The 14,532-nt window shown below is 64.5% G+C and overlaps 1 protein-coding gene across 1 annotated transcript in view; it reads left to right on the forward strand.

Moving 5' to 3' along the window:
- SLC6A3 (solute carrier family 6 member 3) overlaps positions 1-13,408 on the forward strand; it is a 37,303-nt gene extending 23,895 nt beyond the window's left edge. The window contains exons 8-14 of the mRNA XM_042957153.1: positions 1,623-1,735; positions 2,909-3,037; positions 3,813-3,912; positions 7,211-7,311; positions 8,495-8,662; positions 9,811-9,882; positions 13,289-13,408. Of these exons, the coding sequence (XP_042813087.1) occupies positions 1,623-1,735; positions 2,909-3,037; positions 3,813-3,912; positions 7,211-7,311; positions 8,495-8,662; positions 9,811-9,882; positions 13,289-13,312 (707 nt within the window). The 3' untranslated portion in view covers positions 13,313-13,408. The remainder of the gene's footprint in view (positions 1-1,622; positions 1,736-2,908; positions 3,038-3,812; positions 3,913-7,210; positions 7,312-8,494; positions 8,663-9,810; positions 9,883-13,288) is intronic.
- Positions 13,409-14,532: the final 1,124 nt, after the last annotated feature.

The raw sequence follows: 14,532 nt of genomic DNA on the forward strand, positions 1-14,532 counted from the left end.
GTCCGGCCTTCCGGGACTGGCAGGGAGGTCAGGGGCTGGGCGTGTGCTTCCTAAGTCCACACTCTTTCCTCCAGGAAAAAAAATCCAATAAAGGCAGGAGAAAGGGAACATACTGCAAATAAATACAGAGCGGTGAAATTTACTCACTGCTGCATTTATGCATTTCTCCTGCTTTTGCCCTTTTTTATGGGAAATAGTAATCGCTTACAGAACCCCCATTAACCCCTGAGCGCAGAGTGAATGTCTTCTGTGCGTTTCCATGGCCAGCAAAGTAAATGTCATTTAGCTCTAATTCTCGAGAAAACAGGGTGAAATGTTAACTGAGGTTCAGAACTGAAAGGCAGACATACTGACACCTCGTTCAGTCGGGCTGACCGCCATCTTTGTGGGTCCAAGGCTTAAGGCATTTGGACTTCAGAGCATCTCTAATGAGCCGCCCCTCACCCCCGTGCTGGGGACTGTGCCCCTTCCGTGGGAACAGGAAATGCAGGGAAGCCCAGGTCTGAGCACGGGGTCCCACGCGGACCCTGGGACACCCTGGCTGTGGCCGCTCTCCCATTTTCCACCAAGATCCCTCAGTGCCCCAGTCCCGTCCGCTGGGCCCGCCACGGCCCTGCTGGAGACTGAAGGAAGATTCGGGAAGCTGTAAGTTATGTCCTTACACGCACAGGTGCAGCAGGTGTGCTAGTGCCCGTGAAAATAGTGAATTACCAGTTTCTCGTGGGAATATTTTTACTTTGGGATCATTTGAGACCACACCGCACTGAGTCTGGTTGAGTGCCGCACGGCTCCCATCCCTGCCTCCCTGCCGGCTCGGAGCCCACGGCCTCCACACCCACCCAGGCCGCACCCACCGGGTAAGAGGGCGGGAGTGTGTGTGTCCTGCACCCAAAGCCCCCTGCCGGGGATGTCCCAGAAGGGGATGATCCCCAGGGCTCAGATGTGAGCAGAAACCTGCCCCTTCGAAGCATTCGCTGAGCTGGTATTTTCTATATTCGTTATGTGGTTTTCAAAGATCAGACACAGGGCGATTCGTTGACACAGAAAACCGTTGACGTGATGTTACGGGTGCCATAGCGTGAGCGTGTTCGTGTGTGAGCGTGCGTGCGTGTACGCACATGCATGAGCGTGTGCAAGCTTTTACGTGTGTGGGCACGTGTGTGTGGGCACGGGCATGAGTGTGTGAGCATTGTGCGTGGGCACACCCGTGTGAGCACGCGTGTATGAAAACGTGCATTTGCGTTGGGGCACGAGTGTGTGTGTGGGTGCGTGTGTCTCCAACGTGCAAGGGAAAGCCGACCCGGAGGTGTCCCTGTGGTTGTCAGGGCCGCCGGGCAGGTCGCCGGAGCCCCTCCCGCCCTGTCCCGTGTCGGTTCTGCCCCCGTTTCCTCTGCAGCCCCCGCACCTGGCCCACCGAGGGACTGGAGGAGCGTGGCGCGGGCCCCCGGGCTGATTTCGGGTTTCCGTTTGCCGGAGTCCTGGGCCAGGCGCCCACCGAGTCCTCAGGAGAGAGGGCCCTTCCGGGAGAACGGGGAAGAAGGCGACGGGAAGGACCCTGCCCCCTCCCCGGGCCGGGAGGCAGGAGGCTGCGAGCCAGTAGCGAGTGAAGGGTCTGCTTTCAGGGCCCGGGCTGATCTTCATCATCTACCCCGAGGCGCTGGCCACGCTCCCGCTGTCTTCGGCCTGGGCCGTGGTTTTCTTCATCATGCTGCTCACCCTGGGGATCGACAGCGCCGTGAGTGACCTCCCCCCCCCCCCACCTCGTGCACCAGAGGGGCCCTGCCCGTCACAGCCGGGTGCCCTCGAGGCCCCCCCACAGAGTCTCTGTGCTCACCCCCAGCCCCTGCCTGGCGGGAGGGAGGGACCCCACGACCGCTGGAGACCCTTCCGGAGGCGGGGGGGCTGGGCCAACTCCCCCTTCTTCCGCTCGGGGCCACCAGCCCCGCCCTGTGCCTGAGTCCCACAGACCCTAAGTGCACCCGTGCGGGGCCAGCGGCAGGGGTAGCACAGGGAATGGGGTGAGCACCACCCAGAGCCGGGGCCGGCCCCTCCTACTCACCGCTTTCTGGGACCCCTGAGCCCCCCGGGGGGGTGGACGCACCTGCAGGGCAGGGCAGCAATGGCGCCACAGCCCGGCCCCGGCCCACCGAGTATCTTGCCCGTGGCCCCGTGCGTGTGCGCGCGTGTGGGCGTGGGTGAGTGCGTGTGCGTGTGCGCTAGGGAGGCAGCACGTGGGCCTACAGGACTCCCTCGGGCTCCTCTGTCCCCAGTGCCTGCTCGGGACCAACAGCTGAGACCTCGGGGTCCCCATGGCTTCCTGGAAGGTGCAGAGAACCACGAATCCCTCCCTGTGTGTGGGTCACGGACCCTCGTCCTGGGCCCCGTGTCCCAGCCATCTGGTCAATGCCCGCTGGGTGACCACGGCCCCGGGCCCCACAGCTGGTGGGGATGAATCCCATGAACAGCACCTCCCGGAGGAAGTGGTTTCGACAGAGTAGGGCAAAGAGGGCCACCAAGTAGGAGGACGCTTGGAGGACGCCCCTTCGCGATGGCACACAGAGTCGGGGAGGTTGTCCCAGTGAGCACGGGGCCCGTGGCCACGCCAGGTCTCTCCAGGAACCAAACAGGCCGTGCTGTGGGGAGACGTCTGTTTAGAGTAGGCGGGCGGGGCTGAGGTTTCGTGGCGGTGCCACGGGTGGTGTCCTGTGAGTGCGTGGCCCACGTTGGCCACTCGGGGGTCACCGCGGGGGACGGCGTCCGCCCCCGGGTCCGCGTTCCAGTGGCCGAGGGCACTCGCACCCCGGATGCCGTGCGGCCCCCGCTTGTGTGCACACCCCGGGTGTGGGTTCGGTGGGCTTTGCGTAGACCGAGGCCCGCCCGCAGTGCCGCACCCCTGCTGTTGCTGCAGATGGGCGGCATGGAGTCGGTGATCACCGGGCTCACCGACGAGTTCCAGCTGCTGCACCGGCACCGGGAGCTCTTCACCCTCTCCATCGTCCTGGCGACCTTCTTCCTCTCCCTCTTCTGCGTCACCAACGTAAGTACCGGCTGGCGCTTGGCCTGACCATTCTCATTATTAGCCCTTGGGGCCGGACAGGGGGCTGGTGCCACCAGGCCAGACAGAACCGCGTGTCCGAGAGCCTCCCCCCAGACAAGCCGTGACTTGTAATGACGCGGGTAGTGTGGTCATACTCGGGGTAGTTGTGGTCACACGTGGGGTAGCCGCGGTCACATGTGAGTAGCCGCGGTCACACGTGGGGTAGCCGCGGTCACATGTGAGTAGCCGCGGTCACACGTGGGGTAGCCCTGGGGCATGTGAAACAGCCTCAGGTTACTGCAGCTCCCGGACGCCCCCCCCCCCCCCCCCCCGCCGCCACCCGCCGGGAAAATGCCTGTGGCTGAGTACCTGCCTGTTGGATCTGTGGGGTTGGGGGCTTGGGAGAGGCCTGTCCGTGAGGACGGGGGCTCCCTTCCCACGGAGGCCCTACTGTGTTTGGCATTTGGTTGCTTTTCATCTCTGCACCCAGAGCCCCAGGAGGGGAGGGGAGGGGAGGGGAGGGGTTAGAGGAGGGGAAGGGGCGGGGCGGTCCTTCCGGTCTCTGCACAGAAGGCACATCCCCGAGAAGCTGCATGTGGACTGGTTTTCAGTGCCTGCAGCCGGCCTGTGTGGGGAGTAAGAACGTCTATAGGCCGAATCCACAGGCCAGGTGTACGTTTCGGAAAAAGCGTTTCTGTGAGCGAGGGTTCCGTGGGCGGGGCGGGGCGTGCCACGCCGGACACCGCGAGCTGAGCGGGCTCTCCCCCTCTTGCAGGGCGGCATCTACGTGTTCACGCTGCTGGACCACTTCGCGGCCGGCACGTCCATCCTCTTTGGAGTGCTCATCGAGGCCATCGGGGTGGCCTGGTTCTACGGTAAGGACGGAGCCTCCGCCGGGGCTGGCTCTGTCCCTGTGCTGCCTCCTTTCCCACAAAGCCGCCTCGGAAAGGGGTGCGTGTGGACTCCCGGAAGCTGAGCGTCGTGGTTCCCATAGCGTCACCGAGGACGGGAGGCTGGGGAACCGTCCGCCGGGCGGGGTGGATGAGGACGGTTCGCCTGGATGGCGCGCACGTGCTTGCCGTGGTCAGGAGCTTTCAGTGTGGCCGCCTGATCGTGCCGTGCAGACGTCCTAGCTGGCCGCTGGCAGAGGAGGGCTTGTGGTGACTTGGGGACGCTAACGGCCGGTGGAGGTGAGGCGACCCACAGAGAAACAGGCCCGTTCCTTCCTGGGGAGCCTGACCAGCGACGCAGTTCACCGAGGTGGGAGGTGATCGGAGGCTTCCAAAGTGCCACCGCCGCTCTCGTACCCGGCGTCCCCGCCGACCTGGGTGGCAGACCTCCCCGAGTCAGCCGCTGCCTCCTGAGTCCCAACTACGAGCCCCTTGTGGTTGGGAGCCGCTGCGGGGCAGGCTGCCCCCAGACCCCTCCCGGGCTGCCGAGCTGTGTCCCAGGGCGCCCAGGTGTAGTCGGGACAGCCACGGGCACCCGAGCTGGAGAAGGCCCTACCCTTCCCTGTCCCGGACGGTGGGGCCGTGGCGCTGGCCCCACCCACCTGGCCGGGCTTCTGAGGGAGTTAGCAGAGAAAGTTCCGTGCAGCAGGCGCACCTGTCCGTGACCCTGTGCGACTGAGTTAAAGGTCTGTGGTGCCACAGCAGGGCGGCTTGTGCAGGAGCCCCAGGGCCCCTCGAGGGGCACATCTCTGCCTCAGAGCCACGGACGCTTTGGCCTGAGGAGACACGTGGGCTTTGAGAGCCTTCCTGACAAGTAGCTCCTATTCCAAGAACGTTTTTCCTATTCTCTTTTCTACAGAAAAGGGAAACCTCGAACTCTGTGCTTTCATCAGCACCTGGAGTCAATGCTTTATCACTTTAAGCGGCGCTCTCTCCCCCACCCCCCAATTGAGCCTCGCAGTGGAAGAGAAAGCGCCTGAAACCCACCTCCGGTCACGAGCTCAGTGCTGGTGGAGGTGCGAGGGGCGCCGGGGACCGCCAGCTCCCCAGGCCTCAGGAGACGGAGTCCGCGTGGTTTCTCCAAACGGCAACTCACGTCCCCCGATCTAAGCGCACAGCCTGTGTTGCTTGTGTGGCTGCGTCGGTGTGTGGGGCTCTCTGCACCAAGCATCCCGAGCCGACGACCAGGTGCCAGGAGGGGCCGCGGGGCCAGCCTTGGCTCTGCCCGTCCCCGTTCCCCTGGTCCGTCCCCGCGTCTGGGGTTCTGATGATGGGGTTGGCGTGTGCGGAGGGAATTCCGAATGGAGGTGTCTTCTCGTGACACCCCATCAGACTCAGAGCAGCTGTGGTCGTAGGAGCAGAGGCCAGACTCAGGGAGGGAGAGGTCACTGTTGAGGTCTAGAGAAGTGCCAGTTCGTTAGGCTTCCAGCAACAGCTTTCCTTAAAAGATAGTGATTGTGGACGTAGGCTGGCACACCATCCAGCCTCAAAAGGAAGGACATCGTGACGCCCGCTGGGGGGCGCCATGCTGAGCGAGACAAGCCAGGTCAGAACGGGTGGTGGAGGGGAGTCAGCACTTCATGGGGTCAGAGCTTCAGTGTGTGTGTGGGGGGGGGGGGGGGGTGAGGTTCTGGATACGACGGTGGTGACGGCTGCACAGCAGTGTTGAGTTAATGCCTCTGAGCTCAACGCTTAAAAATGATTAAAACAGTCAATTTTACGTCATGTATTTTACCACAGTTTTTTAAGGGGAAAAAGGAGCAGTTGAGGCAGAAAGGCAGGGACAGCGTTGGGGCCTCACACGTGTCCCTCGGTGATCATGATGGTAGAGGAGCCAACGTCACCCGTGTCACAACAGTGAACGTGCATGGGGACCTTGGCCAGCAAGACCAGTGGGCGGTGTCGAGGGGGTGGGGTGGGGTGGGGAGGGGAGGGGAGCACCCCGGCACAGGCCCAGGGGGTGGGGTGGGGAGCACCCCGGCACAGGCCCAGGGGGTGGGGTGGGGAGCACCCCAGCACAGGTCCGGGGAGGGGGGTGGGGAGGGGAGCACCCCAGCACAGGCCTGGGGGGGGAGGGGCGGGGGGGAGCACCCCAGCACAGGCCCGGGGAGGGAGGGGCGGGGGGGGAGCACCCCAGCACAGGCCCAGGGCGTGAGGGGTAGGGGGGGCAAACACCCCAGCACAGGCTCGGGTGGTGGAGGGGGGTGGAGGGTGGGGGGGAGCACCCCAGCACAGGCCCTGGGGGGGGAGGGGTGGGGGGAGCACCCCAGCACAGGCCCAGGGGGTGAGGGGTGGGGGGGGAGCACCCCAGCGCAGGCCCGGGGGGTGAGGGGCAGGGGAGGAGCACCCCAGCACAGGCCCGGGGGGGGAGCACCCCAGCACAGGCCCGGAGAGGGAGGGGCGGAGGGGAGCACCCCAGCACAGGCCCAGGGCGTGAGGGGTAGGGGGGCGAACACCCCAGCACAGGCTCAGGGGGTGGAGGGGGGTGGAGGGTGGTGGGGGAGTACCCCAGCACAGGCCCAGGGGGTGAGGGGGGGAGCACTCCAGCACAGGCCCGGCGGGGGAGGGGTGGGGAGGAGAGCACCCCAGCACAGGCTCAGGGGGTGGAGGGGGGTGGAGGGGGGTGGAGGGTGGTGGGGGAGTACCCCAGCACAGGCCCAGGGGGGAGGGGCGTGGGGGGGGAGCATCCCAGCACAGGCCCAGGGGGTGAGGGGCGGGGGGGGGGGAGCACCCCAGCACAGGCCCGGGGGGGAGGGGTGGGGAGGAGAGCACCCCAGCACAGGCCCAGGGGGTAAGTGGCGGGGAGGGGAGCACCCCAGCAGAGGGGCGGGGGGGAGCACCCCAGCACAGGCCCGGGGGGTGAGGGGGGGAGCACCCCAGCACAGGCCCGGGGGGGGGGAGCACCCCAGCACAGGCCCAGGGGGTGAGGGGTGGGGGGGAGCACCCCAGCACAGGCCCAGGGGGGAGGGGCGGGGGGGAGCACCCCAGCACAGGCCCAGGGTGTAAGGGGCGGGGAGGGGAGCACCCCAGCAGAGGGGCGGGGGGGTGGGAGCACTCCAGCACAGGCCCGGGGGTGAGGGGTAGGGAGGAGAGCACCCCAGCACAGGCCCAGGGGGTAAGGGGCGGGGAGGGGAGCACCCCAGCAGAGGGGCGGGGGGGGAGCACCCCAGCACAGGCCCGGGGGGTGTGTCCTGACCAGCTTGCTTGGCTCCCTCCGGCCCAGGCGTGCGGCAGTTCAGCGACGACATCCAGCAGATGACCGGGCGGCGGCCCAGCCTGTACTGGAGGCTGTGCTGGAAGTTCGTGAGCCCCTGCTTCCTCCTGGTAAGCGCCCCGCGTGCGCACACGGCTCGGTCCGGGTCTCTCCGGGGCCGCACACGCCTGGGCTTTCCCCGATGATGGGAGGCCGGGGTGGGGCCTGCACGCTGGCCTTAGCCAGAAGGGCGGCCTGGCCCCGAAAATCCTCTGTGGCCTCCTGACGGCATCCCCGCTCCCCCTCCGGCCGCACTGAGAAGCCTCAGCACCGGGTCCCCCGTGCATCTCACCTCGGCCGCGGGGGCGAGGCCAGAGAGGCCGACAAATCTGCACCTCGGGGGTGGGGTGCGGCACAGGGGCTCTAATGCCGAGGACGGGAGTGACTCGGGCTCTGTCACGAGCGCCCCCCTCGGGACTCTCCCCGAGCACCACTGGCACGTCTGGGAGCTGCCTGGCTTGTGTCATCAGGCCCGGGGTCGCCTGTTTGATTAGCACAGGGCCACACGGGTTCAGCAGGGATCGTCCCCGGCTGCTTCCTCAACAGCAGAGCGGAGCAGTCGCGGACCGAGGCCCGGTGGCCCAGAGCGCCTGGACGGGTGACCCCGGGAGGCCGTTCGAGGGAGGTCTAGGGCTGAGCTGCTCACCAGGACGAGCATCCTGACTCCTTGGCCCTCCGCCCGGCCCGGCGGTCCCCGGCTGCGTGTCTGCAGCTGCTGGCGGTTCAGACGTGCCATCCTGGGCCAGCCTGTGGCTAGTGAGAGACGGAGACAGAGAGAGACGGAGACAGAGAGACAGAGACAGAGAGACTAAGCCAGAGCCAGAGCCGGAGAGGCAGGGAGACGGGAGGAAGCGGGAGCCCGGTCGCCAGCACGGACAGGGTTTCTCCCCGAGCTGCACCCAGACACCCCGAAGCCGCCGACGGCCCGGGCCAGCGCCTGCCTCCAGACCCTCGCGGCGGCGCTCCGAGAGCTGAGGTGGCGGTGCGCGGGGGTGGGGGGGTCTCCTGGACACGGTGACACTGACGGCGTGCGCCAGGCACGGCCACCAGGGGTGAGGGGGCGCGCAACCCCCACCCCACCCCCCGCCCTCGCGGAGCGGCACGTGAGCGCCCCCACCCTCTGAGGGGCGCGGTCTGCGGGGCCCGGACCCCAGAGCCGCCTTGCCCGGGAGACCCTCCCCGTGAAACCCTCGCTCCCGGGCCACCTGGTCTGCCAGCCGAGAGCCGCAGCCTGAGCTCTGCCCTCACTTTTAGTTTGTGGTCGTGGTGAGCGTCGTGACCTTCAGGCCCCCGCACTACGGAGCCTACGCCTTCCCCAAGTGGGCCAATGCCCTGGGCTGGGCCATCGCCTCGTCCTCCATGTGTATGGTGCCCGTCTACGCGGCCTACAAGCTCTGCAGTCTGCCCGGCTCCCTGCGGGAGGTGCGTGTCCACACGGGCCCCACCCTGTCCCGCCCCGCCCCCGCCGGGAGACCACCCAGCCCTGTGGGCGTCCACCCCCCCCACCCCCCACCTCCAGCCCTGCTCCTGCTTGTGCACCCCCACGACTTCTGACCTCCAGGAGGCGTGGAAGGGGCGGGGCCACCATGGAGAAGGCAGGTGCAGGAGGAATCGCGGCTGTCTATGTGCGTGTCCGTGGGTGCGCGTGTCTCACGTGCCCTCCCGTGCGCGCACGTGTGTGTACCTGTCTGTGCACACTCGTGCTCCACAGAGCCTGGTGAAGGTGGGAAGGCAGCGGTCAGGGGCTGGGGCTGGAATCGGCGCCCAGTCTGTGTGGTGGGGGTTGCCCTGGGGCCCCCCCATCACACACACACTCCTCCACCTGTAAAGGAGGGGGCGGGGGACCAGCCACCACTTTATCTCCTGGCCCGGGATTCCTGGAAGCAACAAAGGACCCAGGCCTCCTTGGAAGGAACAGCCCGAAAGGTCGCTCCGAGGCCGCTCTGTGCCTGCGTCCCACACAGTTTCCTGGGGAGAGCGGGCAGCCGAGCCCCGTTGCTGCGCCCTGGCCAGTCCGGGGACCCTGCTGGGGCCACACGGCTCCCCCACAGGCTGGAATGAGCAGGCTTGGCCAGTCGGGCCGGGTCTGGGGCAGGCACGGCCCCAGGTCCCTGGGATTCCCCGGAGCCTCTTGGGAGGGAGGGACAGAGGGAGCCCCAGGGTCACCGGAGCCCCAGGCAAAGCAGGCTGGCATGACGCAGGGAGACCCCTCACTGCCTGCGGGGCCCAGCCTGGGGCCCTCTCTCAGCCTGGAGCAGGCAGGGCTGCAGCTCCCGGGGCCAGACTCCGAACACAAACCACATAACCTCTCAGTAGGTGAGGCAGGTGGGCTGTGGCGGCCATGGAAGGTCCCCGGCCCAGAGACTCCCAGGGGGAGTGTGTGCCATTCACTCACCCGGAACCCACGGCCAGCTTGGTGTCGAGACAGAAACCTGCCCTTTCACGCGGGCTGGACTCTGCTCCAGGGTCTGGGGAGGCCAGGCCGTCAGCCCCAGCCTCACGGCGTGTCCGAGGGGCCTGTGCACTTCACCGAGCGCACGCCTGTGCCCACGCCTCCCCTTCCCTTCTAGAAACTGGCGTACGCCATCACACCCGAGCAGGAGCGCGAGCTGGTGGACAGCGGGGAGGTGCGCCAGTTCAGGGTGAGTGCCCCCCCGCCGTCTCGGACCTCCCTGAGCCACGAGGCCACGTTCATTCCCTGAGCAAACACTGGGAGTGGGCCGTGCGGTGCCGGGCCTGCCCCCCGAGCACCCCTGTACCGGGCGGGGCGGCAAGGGGGCAGAAAGAGGGAGCAGAGGGGTCATGCGTGGGGCGCGGGCCCCGGGAGGGGGCCTCCCGCGTGAGGGAGGGGGCTGCCCCACCAGGGACCAGGGAGGGAGACGGTCTGAAACAGCTCAGAGCCTTGCCCGCCCTTGCCCTTGGGGGGCAGGAGGCCAGAGACCGGGAGGTCTGGAGCCCGACCTGAGGGGGTCCCTCAGGCTGCTTCGGGTTGTGGGGGGGCTGCAGAGAGGCAGGAGGGCGCCCGGGGTGGGAGGAGCCGGGTCCCACGGGGCCCGCGGCAGAACTGGGTCTGTCCCGTCCTTGGATTTCTTCCATTTAACTTTGGCGAGTTTCTCAAGTGAGACCCTGGGCCCTCCGTCTCCAAGCCCTCTTCTTCCCTAACAAAGCCCTCCACCACGTTTAACCTGGTGTTTTCCCGATCACTTAGTGCTAAGGGTATTTTAATTTTCATTGTGACTCCCACCCGCGAGGTGCCTTCGAGTCCCCAGATGTGCAGGGATGTCTCCTTGATCTGCCTGCGGTCCGTGTGTGAAGCAGTCGCATTTCGCTCAGACGTCTGCGACCCTGTTCCTGGAAGCGAGTGCGGGCCTGTGTGCGGCTGAGCCCCTGACGCTTGGCAGACGCTAGCGCATCCTGAGATGAACGTGCCCTCTAGCCGCTGACGCGCTCCCCCTTCCGTCCGCCCCGCTAGGCTGTGGTCGCTGCAGTCCGTCTTGGACCCGCTCTGCCTTCGCCTTCGGCTTGGCTCGCCCAGAGCACTGGGAAACACTAGAATATCCCACCTGGGGAGCGTACCTGTCCACGTTCCCCCTGTAGCTCCAACAGATTTTTGCTTTATATCCTAAGGCTGCTTCTGAGGTAAAGACACATTTAGGACGGCCACATCTCCCCCGGGACTTCACACGTCTTCTCTCCCTTGTGGTGCTTTTGCTGCTAAAGTTCTCGGGGGCTGAGATGAGTGTAGCTGCACCAGGTTTCTCCTGAGTCTCCCAGAAATATCTTGTGTAATCCTTTAAAATTTTTTTAATGTTTATTTTTGAGAGAGAGAGAGCACAAGCAGGGAGGTGCAGAGAGAGAGAAGGAGGCACAGAATGTGAAGCAGGCTCCAGGCTCCGAGCTGTCAGCACAGAGCCCGATGTGGGGCTCGAACCTGCGAACCGTGAGATCGTGACCTGAGCCACCCAGGCGCCCCTCTTGTGTAATCTTTTAACTTTCAACTTTGCGATCGTCTCAAAATGTAGGCCTCTTTTGCAAACCTGGGGTACACCTGGAATTTTTTGCTCTGACAGAGAGGTTCGTCCATTTACATTTGTTGTGATTGTTAATGTATTTAGGCTTGATTCCATGATCTTTTTAACTCTTTGCTGCATTTTTAATGTTTCTTTTTTCCTTTATTACCTTTTTATGGATCGCTTTTTGGAGGATTTGCTCTTTTTCGCCTTTTTCCCCTTTTTTCTGTTTGGAACTTACATACTCATATACTTTACTTACATAATTACACTTTATTCCTTTAATAGTTACCTTTGAAATCATACATACGTATCTCACTTTAAATATATAAAGTACCCCCATCCTTAATATTACAAGGACTTATTATGCGATTAGCGTCCGATTTCTGTCTTTTTTTTAACCCACAGATTAGACAGTTATTATCACAATTATTGCTGTGTTGTATGGAAATGCTCTCTTGGGTTTACGTGCATGTTGGCTGTTTATTTTTCCTCCCGACGTTTTGGCATATACATCGCCCCTCTGAGGATCGTTTTCTTGCTTGAAGAAACAATCCTTCAGACTTGCCTTTAAGGAGGGCTCCCGACAAGCTTCCCGACTCTCGTGTGTCTGTGAACTTGATTCTGCCCTTACTCAGGAGACCGCTTCCGTGCGCACACCGTTCTCGGTGGACAGCTGCCGCCTTCTGGCATTTTGAGGCTGCGCTCGGCGGCTCCCTTTGCACAAGACATCGTGCGTGTCCGGGGTCGGTGGACCGGTGGGTGTTGCCGGTTCTGGGAACTTTGCAGCCCACACCTTCCACCCTTGCCCGTTGCCTCTGTTCCCCTCGGGGCTCCGGTTGTGACACTCGCCCGGTCCTCCGGGTCTCGGCTCCCTCAAAAGTTCCGTAAACTCTGCGACGCAGGCACGAGGACGTACAGCGCCCTCTTCTCGTTCGTGCACACACAGCTCCTCCTGTTAGATTTGTCTAAGTAACAAAGCCCCGCGAACTGCCACACAGACGCCACGCTGAGAAACGCGTGCACCTGCCCCGCCCCTCCCCCCACCCCTGAAGCGAACACGGTCCCCACCACTTCGGTCTCTCGCTTGACCTCTGCACCGTGTGGTCCCCGCACATCGATAGATACTTCCGTGTCCCTGAAAAGCGGACTGGTCCGAAGCGGGGCGTCCCCGTGGAGCTCTAGGGCTCCAGCCCCTTCCACCTGCCTGCCCTACACGGCCCTGCCCGGGCCCCCGGGGACCCCGGCGGGCAGTGTGTGTCCCGGCCAGGACTGCGGACGCGCCCTGCGGGTCCCCCTGCCCCACCCGCGGGAGACTCCGCGTCTTCCCGCCCCTGGTGCGGCCGCGTCAGGAACGAGCCTGCATGTTCTCGTCTCGAAGCGTTTAAAACCTACGGTTCTTGCCATTTAGCGATCGAACGGCTTGTGCTCAAAAATAGGCCGAAGTAACAGCTGCATAATAGCAGGTGGTGACATTTGCGGAGGACTAAATACCACTCTTGTCGGTCTTGGCCTCCCGGAGCGGAAAGTGGGGCCTGCCCCCGACTCCTCCGGGGCCGAGCAGACACAACGGAAGCGCAGGGCGCGGCCGTCACGGGGACGGGGATCAGAGGCGGCCCCGGGGCGCCCGGGGCATCGCCGGTCGGCCAGCCGGCGTTGTCCGCCCGGCGGCTGGCGTGACACACGCCCCGGGGGCCCCGCCCCGGCCCCCCCACCGCAGCCCTGCTCTCCGGCCGCTCCTCGCCAACGGGTTTGTTTACCTGTCTCTCTGAGGCTCGGCGTGTAAGTATTCACGTGTGGTTTATGCACGTATATTTACATTACGTGGAAGGCTGTTCACGCGAGGCGTGTTCCTAGAAGCTTACCATGGGCGTCCGGCCCGTGGCGCCCCAGGCCAGCGTGCCCGGCTGGGCGTGCTGCGTGGCGGCCGGGCGCTCTGCTGGCGGGTCTCTCGGCCCGAGCGGGGCCCGCAGCCCAGGAGCCGCCTTTACCCAAGTGGCTCCCCGCTCTGCTCCTGAAGAGGCCGTTTCCTTTCTAGCTGCGACACTGGCTCCTGGTGTAGAGGACGCAGAGGCCGGGGGGCCCCGCCGCGGGAAGCCGGGCTTCGGGAGTGACGGCTGCTCGGAGGGTCCCCCTTCTGCATTCCCGGGACCGCACCACGCAGAGGCTCAGCCCTGATCCCCTGCGCCCCTTCCTTGCCGCCAGGACGGGACTGGCCGTCCGTGCTGTGTCGCTGTGATCACTTGCCGTAGATCTGTGCCGTCCCCGCAGGTAGAAGACGTCCGTCCGTCCGCGTTCCGTGTGTGCCCCGCCAGCTCCCCTCCCCGGCCGCCCTGCAGCGCGGGTCCTGCTGTCACCCGTGTGTTGAGGAGAAAAGTGGTAATTGTGGATGCCAAGAGCCCAGTGCTTGTAACTTCCTGGGTGTTCCGTTTGGGCTCAAATTAAGAAAGCCCGTTGTCATATTTCGCCTCATTGTGCAGAAGGCACAGCGGGGAAACCGCACAAGGCAACAAACTGGGGGCCACCACGTGTCTCCACGCCACGCACCCAGTCGCTCGCGGCCCCCCGAGGGCCCCGGCGTGTGCAGCGCAGATGCTCTGTATTTCCTTCTAGCCGAGAGAAATAAAACTCCGGGGGGTCCGAGTGAACCCCAGTCAGCCGTGGCCACCTCACGTGGACCCCCGGCCGTGGGAGAAGGCGTGCTCCTCACGCGTGGAGCGCGTACCTACCTGGCGGGCCCTGACCACACAGCGTGCCCGTGGCAGGCGCCCTGGAGACCTGGGCCCTGGAGAGGAAGGCCCCCGGGACTTGATTTCTCCCAGGCACACGTCGCATCAGTAACAACACCGTTTACGTTAGGGAATGGCTGTTTTAAATCCTTTTTCCCTGTGAATCAAAGCCAGTTCTCAGAACGCAGGGTTGGTTTCTGAACATCTGCTTGCCAACGTTCCAGTTGTTGGTTAAGGAATATCAGCCACGCCGGTGCAGACTGCGGCCCGCGTCGCCTGGAGGGAAGCAGCTGCAGAAGTCAGAACCCTGCCGCGTGGTGGCCCAGCGAGGGGACCCTGGTGCCCGGGGCCGAGGAGCTCCCCGCGCAGGGAAACCAGCTCGTGGACTGTCGGGGGTCGTGGCCAACAGGAACCGGGTCTACCTCCTTCTGAGGAGCTGAGTACTCTGCATAGATAACGGGTGTCGCATCTGTCTGTCTGTGTCCGTGGTCGGCATCTTGTGTGACGCATCACCAACAATAAATCCATGTGGGAAAAATCACTGTAGCTCTGT

The sequence above is a fragment of the Panthera tigris genome, chromosome A1 (genome assembly GCF_018350195.1).
Source record: "Panthera tigris isolate Pti1 chromosome A1, P.tigris_Pti1_mat1.1, whole genome shotgun sequence".
NCBI classification, from domain to species: Eukaryota; Metazoa; Chordata; class Mammalia; order Carnivora; family Felidae; genus Panthera; species Panthera tigris.